At 39.1% G+C, this 14,383-nt stretch overlaps 1 protein-coding gene across 1 annotated transcript; it reads left to right on the top strand.

Annotated features, from left to right (window-relative positions):
• Positions 1-4,813: 4,813 nt before the first annotated feature.
• On the top strand, positions 4,814-10,032 carry LOC308460837 (olfactory receptor 14I1-like; the record flags this gene model as incomplete). The annotated part of the gene is made up of 2 exons (XM_080977371.1): positions 4,814-5,132; positions 9,380-10,032. The coding sequence occupies 2 exons, from the start codon at positions 4,814-4,816 to the stop codon at positions 10,030-10,032; spliced, it is 972 nt and encodes a 323-aa protein (XP_080833497.1).
• Between the last annotated feature and the right edge of the window lie 4,351 nt (positions 10,033-14,383).

The raw sequence follows: 14,383 nt of genomic DNA, 5'->3' as shown, positions 1-14,383 counted from the left end.
AGGATAATATCTGTATAGAGGATAAAACTAATTATAGAAAACCTGAAATTCTATGAGGAAACTTTGAAGCAGCTAAATAGATTTAGCTTTGTTTTCTCAATTGATCTAGAAGGGGTACATTGCTTATATTGCAAATTGTGAAAATTGGTGTAGTGCTTAAAATATCTGTCTTTGCCCTGCAGCCCTCTGCATGCTTTTTTATGATCTTTATTGGTTTTAGAGATTTTACAAATTTCACCATCATAATACATAATATATACCTTATTCCTTTTAACCTTAATACTTTAACTCTAAACAAGTTTGTACTTCCCTCCTTCCTTCTTCTGGTTTCTCTATATTTTCTGTATATTTATGCATTTGTCATGTTTACATTCTGTGTACTTAATACTATGTAATAATACTATTCAAAATTTAATTAAATATACATCCTTCAATTGTTGTAATATATTTGTTCAATGTTCTTAAATCCAAAATGAATGATTTTTAATAAACATTATGCGGTTTATTTCAGTCCCGCGAGTGTCTATTTCCAAACCCTTCTAAAACTAGTAAATCGGTGTTATCCAATTTTATCCATTCACCCAACCATGTTATACAGGCAGCCTCATAGTAAAGTTTAAGGCCCTCTGCATGCTTTTTCTCTAGCTCCCATCATAAGTGACTTTGGGCTATGCTGCCCAGGCCTTGGGCTAATTCAATAATCTATGGCCTTTAAAAGTGGGTGGGGTTGTTGTTTTTGTCTGTTACTCTATTGTGTATTTTTGTGTTTTTATATTGTAAACTGCCCTGTGATCCGCAGATGAAAGGTGGCATAGAATTGCTGTGGTTGTTGTTTTGCTTAATCTGAATTTTATTGTATTTCACCTAAGGTGTAATAACTGTAATAAGTCGAATGAATGAATTTTCTATGGAAAAGTAAAGCAATGGGAATTACCGCTCACACCTTTAGCAGTGGGCGGGGTTTGCAACCCGGCTCAGGCTTCCTGTGCCAGGGTGATGCCCCTCTGCATGCAGGCCATCGTTCTACTCCCTCCCTGGCTAGCCAATCAGCTGCAGGCTGGGGGGTGGAGCAAGGGCCAGGTAAGAAGGGCTCCAACTGACCTTCCTCCCAGTCGGTCTTTGGAGTAAAGCAATGGGAAACATTTTAACCCACACTTACACCACTACACCTAATTGTGGTTGCCTATCCACGACTGGACATAACGGTCAGGGCTACGTTTACCTTTACCCTCCAAAATGTCCCTATTTTCATCAGAGGAATGTTGGAGGGTATGTGTTTTCCCTGACTTTTGCCTGGCTCATGTTAATGGTTCAGAGTGTTTGTCCTGCTTGCACCTTTGATACAAGAATCAGCTCCTGGTGAACTATGTATAGCTCTTGATATAACATCTTTCTTGTCCATTGCAATGGAAGGCAACAGTCTTTCTCTTTTTTGTAATAGTATTTTGTTCTTTTTTCCACATCCAAAGTTACATTTGTTACTCAACAATTATATTCCAATCCAGCAAAACTAGTGACTTCCCGCTCACCCAACATCGATGTTTATAACTCAGATTACATACAATTGCATTTTAAGGTTTTGTCTTATCTAATTTAATTCCCTCTAACATGTTTGTACATATATTCTGCTGTTATCTTACACTTCAGTGCCATCAATTCTGCCATCTCTGCATATTCCAAGATTTTCATCAACCATTCTTCCTTCATTTCATTTCTGCTGCTATAGTCACATATATAAATATCATTGAGGGATTGCTTGGGATTTCATTGTCTAATATCCCCAACAGAAAGGATTCCTGCCCCCCCTTAATTTCATTATGTCCCCAAAAGCCTTTGAAAAGGCAACAGACTTCCTAACTCCAAATGTGCAGGGAGGATCAGATGAACACATTGCAAACTGATGGGAAAAATTGGAGTCACCATTAACCTGTAGAGGTACTCTGCTGCACATGAACACTGAGGATTGCATTTTGCTTAAATTTATGACTTAGAAACCAGGAAGATAAGACTCCCTATGCCCAGCATTTCAGAAGTTCTCATCTTCATCCCAGCTTTATACCATAGAAGCAGCAGAATAAATTGCATATTTCAAAAAACCCTTTTCTCTTTAGTTTTGTTTATTGGCTGACAGCTCGAAGGAGAAACAGAAGGGCAGTGATAAATACACTATCAGTATACAATCTTCATCCTCTGAATCTTGCCTGTCTGCAGAATAAGGCATAACCTTTCCTCTACCATCTTCTGGTTATGTTCATCCCTTAACATTCCAGGGAGCTAGGATCACTTTCATCTCTATATTAGAGAGGATGGATGTATCAGTGATTGGTTGTGGCCTGCACTTGCTGACTTTGCAACAGACTGTCTAAAGTTAAACATATCTTTCTTGAATAAACAAATCTTTGGTTATTTCTAGGTTTGAGTTCTTTAGTGGATACAAGGGTTTACAATAAACAAAATAAGGCACATTTATGTCTCTACTCGAAGTTCCTTGCAGAACTACTCATGTGGAGTTGACATGCAGGTGGGACTTGCTTTGATAGTTTCATTCTCACTTTAACCTATTATAGGCTCAGGTAGCTCCTTTTGTGATTCAAGGACCCACCACCCACTTGAGGATAAGAAAGACACAGGGACACAGTATATTAGGTTAATGGGCTAAAAAAGACCACAACTTTATTGATTACAGCATGTGAGATGTATTGGCTTAGGCATTGCATCAAACAACAGAGCGTGACTCCCCCCCCCCTCAGGGAGGTGTGAGTCTAACCAGGGTTAACCACCAGTGGGAGGAGCCTGTTGATGCAAATACAACTGAAAGCTCCCCCTGATGTCACCGGGGGTCATGCCATGGCCCTAGCCACCAGCAGGGGCATCAGACAGGATCCACAACTACCAGATTCCTTTACTGGAATACCCATACAGTGGAGGGGTAGGTGGTGGCCATACCCTGCCCTCCGAATACACAAACATATTCCAGTGCCTAACCTCCAATACCTAAAAAGTTGTGACGATTTGCTACAAGGTAGAAGAAAAACCAAGTGGCCGGTGCCATTTTGACAGTTGGATAAAAATTCCTACCAGGCCCCTTGGACAACCAAGGCGACCAACCAAAGGTCCATAGCAATGTCAAGAAACAAGGAATGAACTGAAGGGAGGGTGGGTGGGTGATCCGACGAAAACCAGCAACGCAATGAAGGGGAAATGCTGCTGTGGCGGCATTTGAGCAGCTAAACCCCGCCCCCAAGCATCCACCTGATTGGTTGGCTGCCAAGGGGCATGGCGTGGCAGCCGGGACAGCTAGGCAGGGGCCGGAACGCCCCCTGCATGTGGGAAACGGCTCCCACTCACAACTCCTCCCCTCTGCAAGAAGGAGAGGCTTTACAAAAAGGTTTATAAAACGTGAAGAAACTCCATCTGGGTGCAGTGCAAAAGCATCAGGAACATTCAGACATACAGTTACTACTTATCCCACAGGTGCTGGTTTTAAGAGGCACTCTTTGCCAATGAGTGGTATTCCTCATGGTCATGATCACACCTGCCCAAAGCCAGAATTTCCAGCCTGGGTTAGACACCAGCCAGCAGCAGAGAGGCTCGGATTTCTCTCAGGCAGAGGAGAGCTGGCACCTGCCGACTCCCCCTCCTCTTGTTGAAACTAAAAGGAATGCAGATAAGAAAGTAGCTAGAAGCAGGCTGGAACAAGCCAAAGCTCTCAGGCAGGCACAAAAAGCAAGAGAAAGAGCTTTTCTTCACCAGAAGAGGAGTTGGTTGACACAGTGAGCCCAAGAAGCTGATGAATGGGAAGGGTTTTAGACAGAAAACAAACCAAGAAACACAAGGTTCATAGGTTCAGTATATTCTGCAGACACTGGAAGCATTCCTCAGAAGGGTCAACTTGGGTGTACTAATGGACGCTCGGCGAGAGGGCCCTGAGGATAATTGCTTTGTTTGCAATAAATCTTCAAGTTAATTACTCTGGTGTCCTGTGTTATCAAGCCAGCTGCCTGGACTCATTACACTCATTATTAACGTTGATAGTTAGAGCTATCCATGTCAGAAGAATTTCATACAGATGGGTATATCTGATATAGCTGTTGTGGAATGATTAGTTCCCTTCATAGTTTTGATATTATTATGATAACCAAAACAAATAAATTAGCAAAACTAAACAAAATGCAGTATTGTTTCTATACAGCCCTAATGCTGAGGTGTGTTGAATTCCTGTGAGAGTAAATCTCTAGAAAGACAGGAGAATTATTAATAAGTGTCTTCCCCATGTTGATTCATGTTTATTGTCATCATAAATCCAACTGCTGGAGGATTGCTATAAAATTTCAGGTATGGGTGGAGAAATATGCAGCCATTTAATTTCACTGGAGAAGCATACTGGAGAGAACCATATGAAGAAGAAAAAAGTAAGATACCATTCTATATTTTCCACTTGCACTTACAATGAAAGTAATGTATTGGTCATCCTTCCTTTCTTCTTTCTCCCTGTCATATTCTCTCCTACACAGATAGTCACTCTCTCCAGCAACTATCTACCTTTGTTCACAAATCTTGCATAACACAAAGTACCTCAGCATGTGTTGCATCTATTTTCTGGATATTTTCAGATACTTTCACACTAGAAAGCAAAGTGTAGCTTGGATTACATGAATTTGCTATAATTTTTTAACACAGTGGTCTACAGTTGGCAACAGTAAAGTGGATGAAAAATAATAACAATTATAACAATCCTAAATAAAATGGGCTCCCCTTTTAACAGCTGGTTTTTGCTTCCTTCCATAGCAACATGAATGTGAAGAAGCAGAGCATGGATAATCAATCATCTTTCTCAGAATTTCTCCTCCTAGAATTCTCAGATGTTCGGGAACTACAAATTCTACATTTCATTATATTCCTGGTATTGTACTTGGCAACTGTCACAGGGAATCTTCTCATCATCTCTGCAGTAGCCTTTGACCACCACCTGCACACCCCCATGTACTTCTTCCTGATGAACTTGGCCATGCAGGACCTGGGACAAACTTCAGTCATTGTTCCCAAGTCCATGCTCAATTCCCTCATGAACACCAGGTACATTTCCTACTCTGGGTGTGTTGCACAACTATTCTTCTTTGTCTTCTTTGTGGGATCTGACTTCTTTCTTCTCACAGTGATGGCATATGATCGGTATGTTGCCATTTGCAAACCATTACAGTATGGGATGCTGATGAATAGGCAAGCCTATATTCAAATGATTAGCAGTGTATGGATCGGCAGCTTTTTCTATGGAGTGTTACACACGGGAGGAACCTTTGCATCCCCCTTTTGTTCCAATGTAGTCAATCAATTTTTTTGTGAAATCCCACAAGTACTTAAGCTGGCCTGCACGGATTTGTATCTAGTGGAAATAGGAGCTATTTCTATAAGTGCTGTCTTTGGGATTGGCTGCTTTTTCTTCAACATTATAACCTATGTGTACATTTTCACTGCGGTGCTGAAAATCCCCTCAACTGAAGGAAGGCAAAAGGCTTTCTCAACTTGCCTTCCCCATCTCATTGTATACTGCCTATTTGTATTTACTTCATACTTTGCTTTCTTCAAGCCTGCCTCATTACATCTGGATTTGGCATTTACAGTGATGTATTCCATGGTTCCACCCTTGATGAATCCAGTAATCTATAGCATGAGAAATAGAGAGATTAAAAATGCACTATCTAAGCTATTGCGTTTGCGTCACTCCTCTATGAAAAACATTTCCAGTCTTATTTTGTGAAGGAAAATCCTGTATGTGGTATAATACTAATGATAGGAAACTGGAAATTCTATGAGGAAACTTTGAAGCAGCTAAATAGATTTAGCTTAGTGTTCTGAATTGTTCTAGAAGGGTTATATTGCTTATATTGCAAATTGTGAGAATTGGTGTAGTGGTTAAAATTTCCTTATTTGCTCAGCAGCTCTCCACATGCTTTGGTCTCTGGCTACCATCATAAGTGACTTTGGGCTTTGCTAATTAAACAATTTATGGCCTTTTAAAGTGAATGGGGTTATTGTTTTTGTCTGTTATTGTATTATGTATTTTTGTGTTTTTATATTGCAAACTGCCCTGTGATCCGTGGATGAAGGGTGGTATAGAATTGTTATGGTTGTTGTTCTGCTTAATCTGAATTTTATTGTATTTCAGTTATGGTACATTGACAATAATACGTAAGTTGAATCAATGAATTTTCCATAGAAAGGTAAAGCAATGGGAAACATTTTAACCCACACTTACACCACTGTACCTGACAGTCGTTGCATACCCTCCAAAAGTCCTCAGATAAAAAGTCCCTATTTTCATCAGAGGAATGTTGGGGTGTATGTGTTTTCCTTGACTTTTGCCTGGCTCATGTTAATGGTTCAGTGTGTTTGTCCTGCTTGCACCTTTGATACAAGAATCAGCCCCTGGTGAACTATGTATAGCTCTTGATATAACATCTTTCTTTTCCATTGGAATGGAAAGCAACAGTCTGCCTCTTTTTTGTAACAGTATTTTGTTCTTTTTTCCATATCCAAAGTTACATTTGTTGCTCAGCAATTATATTCTAATTCAACAAAACTAGTGACTTCCTGCTTACCCAACATCGATGTTTATGATTCAGATTACATACGATTGCATTTTAAGGTTCTGTCTTATCTAATTTAATTCTCTCTAACATGTTTGTACATATATTCTGCTGTTTTCTTACACTTCAAACCCTGCTGTGATCTTCACATATGGGAAAATAACTTTTTATATAGACTAGAAATGGTTCCAATCTAAATAATAATAATAATAATAACAACAACAACAACAACAACAACAACAACAACAACATTCTAGAGGGTTAGAATCACTTTCATCTCTAAAAGAGAGAGAATGGATGTATCAGTGATTGGTTGCAGCCTGCACCTGCTGACTTTGCAATGTACTGTCTAAAGTTATGTATATCATCCTTGAATAAACAAATCTTTCTAGGTGTGAGTTCTTTATTTTATACAAGGGCTTACAATATACACCTAAAAACAAGGCACATTTATGTCTCTACTCAAAATTCCTTGCAGAACTACTCGTGTGGAGTTGACATGCAGGTGAGACTTGCTTTGATAGTTTCATTCTCACTTTAACCATTATAGGCACACAAAGTTCTTTTTACAAAAAAGATTATAAAATGTGAAGAAAATCCATCTAGGTGCATTGCAAAAGCATCAGGAACTTCCAGACAAACAGAAATAACAATAATTAATTATTTATACCCTGGCCATCTGACTGGGTTGCCCCAACCATTCTGGGTAGCTCCCAACAGAATATTAACAACACGAAAAAACATCAAACATTAAAAACTTCCCTAAACAGGGCTGCCTTCAGATGTCTTCTAAAGGTCAGATAATTGTTTATTTCCTTGACATCTGATGGGAGGGCATTCCACAGGGCAGGTGCCACTACCGAGAAGGCCCTCTGCCTGGTTCCCTGCAACCCCAGTTCTCGCAGTGAGGGAACTGCCAGAAGGCCCTTGGTGCTGGACCTCAGTATCCAGGCTGAATGATGGGAGTGAAGACGTTCCTTCAGGTATACTGGGCCGAGGCCATTTGGGGCTTTAAAGGTCAGCACCAACACTTTGCATTTTGTACTGGGAGCTAATGTAGGTCTTTCAGGACCAGTTTTATATGGTTTCAGTGGCCATTCCCAATCACCAGTCTAGCTGCTGCATTCTACATTAATTGCATTTTTCCAGGTCACCTTCAAAGGTAACCCCATGTAGAGCACATTGCAGTAGCTCAAGCGGGAGATAACTATAGCATGCACTGCTCTGGTGAAACAGTCTATAGGCAGCTAGAGTCTAAGCCTGTGTAGCAGATGGAGCTGGTACATGATTGATATATGAATATTTCTCCTAAAAATTGTATTTTCCCACAATTATGCCTAATACATGCATTTTGCAAACAAGCTTTATTTCTAATATGTGTTTAATTCCTGTGGGAGCAAATCTCCAGAAAGACAGAAGAGTTATTAAGAAATCTCCTCCCCATGTTGACAAATGTTTATTGTCACAGTAGATCCAAGCGTAGGAAGAATCTTATAAAAATTGCATGTATGGCTGCATAGATATGCAGTCATTTCATTTCAGTGGAATGAAACAGAATCTGAAGTGGAGAGAAATCTATGAAGAATAATAGTAAGCTGCTTATACTCATTTTCTCAATTGCACTTGACTTGCAATGAAAATAATAAATCCCTTCAATTCTCTGCCTGCTCTCCTCCTCTCTATTTCTCTGCCATATTCTCTCTTCCACATATAGTCACTTTGTAACTCTCTCTTTGTGCAACCCTCTTTCTCTTTTCATGACTAGTACAACACAAAGTACATCAACATGTGTTTTGTCTGTTTTTGTGTTTCTGTACTTTTCATTCATGCCAGTCCCAAGCTACTTTTTTTCTTTGTGCTGGTCACAAGTCCAAACTTCCCTATGTTCATATAATTTTATGTTCTCATTTTGTATTTTTATTCTAGATACTCTACAAATTTCACACACACACACAAAAAAATCATTTGATAGCAGTGTACCACAAAATGCCAATAACTCTGACCAAAGCCTAATTTTTGTTGCTTGTTAATATTGTTGGCATGGTTGGGATTCCTCTAATGTGAATTGCTCCATTGTTCTTCCAGTCTTTTAAACCCGCTTCTTGCAGGGTTGGTGCACCATCTATCTATATCTATCTATCTATCTATCATCTATCTATTGCTGAAAAACTTACAGACAGCACAGGTATTCACTGCTCATGCAGTGCATAAGAGAAATTCTTGGATTTTTTTTATTATTTTAGTCTTTAGGAAAATCATATGATACAATCTGTTCTGATCTATGTTGTCACAAATTATCGCTGCAATAGGTTGACTAGTTAGAAGGGACACTGCAAATCAAGTCAGGAACAATACCATCTTCTTTTGCAGACAGTGCAGGACTCTTTCTTGACATACTTTTCTTTTTTCAAATTCCCTTTAATCACTTTGTTCCGCTTTCTTCCACAGCAACATGATTGTGATGGAGCAAATCATAGTTAATCAGTCCTCTCTGTCAGGATTTCTTCTTCTAGAATTCTCAGAGCTTCGAGAGCTACAGATTTTATACTTTGTTGTGTTCCTTGCTTTTTACCTGGCAGCACTTACAGGAAATCTTCTCATCATCTCTGCAGTAGCCTTTGACCACCACCTGCACACCCCCATGTACTTCTTTCTGATGAACTTGGCCTTACAAGACCTTGGCTCAGTTTCAGTCATTATGCCGAAATCCATGGCCAATACCATCTTAAATACAAGGTACATTTCAAATCTGGGATGTGTTGCTCAAGTACTCTTTTTTCTCTTCTTCATAGCATCAGATTTCTTTCTTCTTACAGTCATGGCATATGATCGGTATATTGCAATTTGCAAACCGTTACAGTATGAGATGTTGATGAATAGGCAGGCCTGTACCCAAATGATCATTAGTGTATGGATCATCAGCTTTTTCTACGGAGTGTTACATACTGGGGGCACGTTTGCACCCCCTTTTTGTTCCAATCTGGTCAATCAGTTTTTCTGTGAAGTCCCAGAGTTACTTAAACTGACTTGCTCTGATTTGTACCTACTTGAAATTGGAGTTCTTGCATTCAGTTTAGTCATTGCGTTAGGCTGCTTCATCTTCATCGTTGTAACTTATGTGTACATATTCAGCTCAGTGTTGAAAATCCCCTCTGGTGCAGGGAGGCAAAAGGCCTTTTCAACTTGCCTTCCGCATCTCATTGTTTGCTCCCTATTTGTATTCACTGGATACTTTGCTTACCTTAAGCCCATATTTAATAGCCCACCACACCTGGATTTGGCATTTACAGTGATATATTCCATGGTTCCACCTCTGATGAATCCAGTAATCTACAGCATGAGAAATAAAGAAATTAAAAATGCTCTGTCAAAGCTGTTGGGTTTAAGGCACTCCTCTATGAATACCTTTCCCAGCCAATTTTGTAAATGTAAATTCTGTATATAACTCTAATGATTGGAAACTGTAAGTCTGATGAGGAAAGTTTGCATGAGTTACATATATTCAGCTCAGGGCTGCTTTACAAGATAAAACTGAACTAACATAGTCAAATTAGAAGAGCACTTTTTATTATTAAGCATTATGAATGTTCCTAATAGTATCAACTGTTCAAAAGTCATACAGATGTTTTTCAGAAGGTGATGAACAAGAGTCTTAGACGTTTTTATGTATAGACTAAATGTTCATCCATCAGGGATGTGTAGTAACTGGTTTCCTGCTACAGCAAGATATTGAGCAAGATAACCTTTCAAGTCACTCCCTGCTCTGATTCCTTGACGCACACCAATGCAGAATCAAAATTCCCTTTGTTACATGAAAACAGGCTCATTCTGTTACACTAGCTCAGCTGCGCCAATCAATCTTTACATAGACATTGAATTATGTATGAAAATTGAAGTTTAAAATAAACTGATTGCAAAGCAAAAAAGCATCACATTTGTATGTAAGTCTGTATGCATTTATTTATTTATTATTTTAAAAATTGTTTCCTAAAAGGATTTCAAATCTACTTCACCATACAACAAAACACATATATAAAATGCAGGAATAAAGTGCATCACAGACTTGTGAAGGAAATGCCTTTGCACTGCAAAATTTTGGGACCAAAGCCTGCAATAGAATGATGGGAAGTTTTGCTGTTGATTGATTGATTGATTGATTGATTTTAAATGTACCAAAGTTTGCCAGCTCTGTTTACTGTATTGGCTGATGGTTGCTGACTTGCCCTGTCAACTTGCCTTGTATGCAAATATGAACCTTGTGTTTGTGTAAAGTTGGCAATGGCTAAACAGTTATAACAAATACTATGTATCCATGTGTTAGGATGTACCAGGCTTTGGCATAATTTGTTAATTATATGCTAATTACAGAAATGTATAAAATACTTTGTACTTTCCTTGTTTGGGGCAGTACCTTTAGGTTGTCACCTGATGTGCAGCAGAAATAAAGAACAGAGCCAATTTTGGCTTGGCTTGCTTTGAATATTCCTTAGTTGCGTTTTCATTCAAGAAGCTCCCTATCTGGGAACGGACAGGCTTAGCATAACCAGCCACTCCATTGACAAAATGATTCCATATATAAAAACAATTTGAAATGCAATGCAGGAACACGTTCCTCTTCAACCAAGTCTTTGGCTGATTAACATCCTATATACTTTTATATGTGTTTGTGGGAGGGTATTGGTGTGTTTTGTTTTCCTTCTTGTTTTTATTACGTATTTTGTGTTTCTATCTTGTATTTTTATCCTGTGAACCACCCTGAGAGCTTTGAATGAAGACCGGTATACAAATTTCATAAATAATAATAATAATTCCAAAGGCTTGTTGAAGGATGAACAGGTCCTGAAGAACAATAGAAGTGACACCTAATATATATAAAAAAGAACTTCCAAAAGGTAGGTGTCTTCACAGTAGAGACCCATTTCCTATATTGTATAGGAAATGGATATCCTAATGAGCTGCTATCTTCAGGATACCCTCTTCTAAAGAGCACAGTGACCCATCAGGAAATAAGACATTGTGTCCCACAGCTGAATAGGCTTTGTCTCTCCTTATCTGTAGCAGGACCTTAGCCTGGTAGATAATTTGCAGTAAGCACAATTCTTTTAGCAGCTGTACATTTCTGCTTCAGTGAGCCGTCAAGTTCAGAAATTATGCTGAAGCTTCTGAGTCAACCTCATGGGCAACCTCACATAGAGCACATTGCAGTAATCCAATATGAAGGCATGGACACCAGTGGTCAAGCTATCCCAGTCCAGAAGTTACCACAGCTGACTTAACACCTAAAGTTGGTATAAGGGCACTCCTAGCCATGGAAGTCATTGGTCTTTCAATGACCAAAATGGATCCAGGTGCACTCCTCCAAGGGAGTACAACCCCATTTCAAATAACTCTTCCTCATCATCAGTATTAAAATGGTGAAGGAAGATGTCACTAGTATGTGCGATGATACAAACCCATTCTCCACAACAGCCTGTTGCATCGGACAGTCTTGTCACTTCCTACTTCTTTGGAATAAAATAGAAAGGGGGAGGTGAACTTATGGACTATGCTGAACTGGACAAATTAACTGGGAAGATTAGATATCAACGGGAACACAAGTTCATCAAGGACTGGGAAAAATTTACTGAATATCTGAAAAGTACATGTGATGAACAAACAACGCTAGTGGGATTTAAAGAGGCTTTGTGAAAGGTAGAGTAATATTTGTTAAACAGAAAGAGGATTGATAAAGTAATATTAAAATGCAATACTAAACTTAGAAAATGTGTAAAAATGGGAAAATATGGATGATTGACAGAGAAGCTGATGGAAGTCCAAAAAAACCTGAAATTTGTGAAAATTTGTTTGATGTTGGAATTGATATAATGAAAAAATTTAATAAAAATTATATTAAAAAGAAAGAAAGAAAGGGGGAGGTGAGATAGGAGTTATCCTAATGGCCTTCTGGGACAGATCCAAAGAGAGGAGAATGGCATTACATTTTATACGGTGCTTTGAGAAACTTCAAGTACAGAATGTGGTGCCTTACCTTCTGAAGAGCAGCAATCCATTCATCACTACTTCACATATCCTGAAGAGGCTTTATTTGCTAAAAAAAACCAACAACTCCCAGACTGAATTTAAAGTGCTAGTTTTGATCTCCTACAAAGCCCTAATGGTCTAGATTGTGGTTATGATAGGGAAAACCTCTAAGGATGAGGGGTGCAGGGCAGGAAAGATTTGCTATCTGTGACTTCTTTATGAGAAAAAAATATCAAGGTTTTGTGGTAAAGGTTCTCCTCCAAAGTCCCCAAACATTGTGTGGCACAAAGCAGGTCATGCATATTGCCATTGTGCAAGTTCCATGGGAACAAAGACCAGATCCTGACTTCTAAAAGTTTGAAAGAAGTGCCAGCATGCTGGACCTTCCTTCCTTCCTTCCTTCCTTCCTTCCTTCCTTCCTTCCTTCCTTCCTTTCCTGATCCCATGTTATAATACTTACTCTGAAACCAATTGTAAACTGTGTGGTGTACCCTCCAACATTCCTCAGATGAAAATAGGGACTGATTCTACCATAGGAGCCAACATATAGGGACCAAGGGGTCTTTGCCGCCCCCCCCAAAAAATATTTGAGGGACTCACCAACCCCAAGTTAATGGGCATTGCCATTCAAATGGTGTGTGTGTGCCACGCCATGTGGTCAATTATGTGCATTTTTGTTTCTTTATATTGTAAACCACCCTGTGAATCTTGGATAAAGGGTAGTACAGAAATTTTATCAATAAATAAATAAATAAAAATCTCAGGAACCCAATTTTCCACAGTCTGTAAAAAGTATATTATCAAAAAGAACAAGCTATTTTTGTTTCCGTAAACTCCAACTACTGAGAAGTGCTGGATTCCCATGACAGTAAATCTCCTGCAACACAAAACATAAATTATTACATCATAATTGACATCTTCTTATTATCACCATAGAGCTGTGTATAGAATGGCTTTTATAAAATGGCATGTACTGTATGGCTGGAGAAATACACTGTCATCTGACTTAGTTGGAGGAGAACAACCATTTGAAGCTGAGAGAAATCTGGAAAGAAAAAATAGTAAGCTGCTATATCCTTAATTTTTTCCCCTTGTCATCTTAGAGTTGCTTAGTTGCTCTCACTATGAACACTCACTCACTTTAAATATATACCCTTGCCCTTCGTCTTACAGTGGTACCTCGGATTAAGAACTTAATTCGTTCTGGAGGTCTGTTCTTAACCTGAAACTGTTCTTAACCTGAGGTACCACTTTAGCTAATGGGGCCTCCTACTGCCTCTGCGCTGCCACCACACAATTTCTGTTCTCATCCTGAAGCAAAGTTCTTAACCTGAGGTACTATTTCTGGGTTAGCGGGGTCTGTAACCTGAAGTGTCTGTAACCTGAAGTGTCTGTAACCCAAGGTACCACTGTACATTCATTTGTTTCTTCCACGTGCATCTCTCTCTCTCTCTCTCTCTCTCTCTCTCTCTCTCTCTCCCCCCCCCCTCCTTCCACTTACAATGACTCTTTTTCTCAACACTCTCTATGCCCATGAATCTCACACAAAGCAGAGTACTGTAAATTGTTTTCACATAAAGACATAATCCCATCACAGGGCAACACAATCTGTTGTGTAATCTCTAGTAAAGATGGTGGAGCTCTCAATTTTAATTCCCCCTCCCTGAAATCTTAAATTCAGTTTGCAGGAGTTTCACATCAGTTTCTCTCCCCCAATAAACAGCCTAGATGAAAATCCATACATATTTCCAGGCACCTTCCTCCTAAAATATGCA

The sequence above is a fragment of the Podarcis pityusensis genome, assembly GCF_964106645.2.
Source record: "Podarcis pityusensis genome assembly, chromosome: 13".
Classification (NCBI taxonomy): Eukaryota; Metazoa; Chordata; class Lepidosauria; order Squamata; family Lacertidae; genus Podarcis; species Podarcis pityusensis.
Note: the sequence above shows the minus strand (reverse complement) of the source record. Positions and strands in the feature narration are given on the sequence as shown.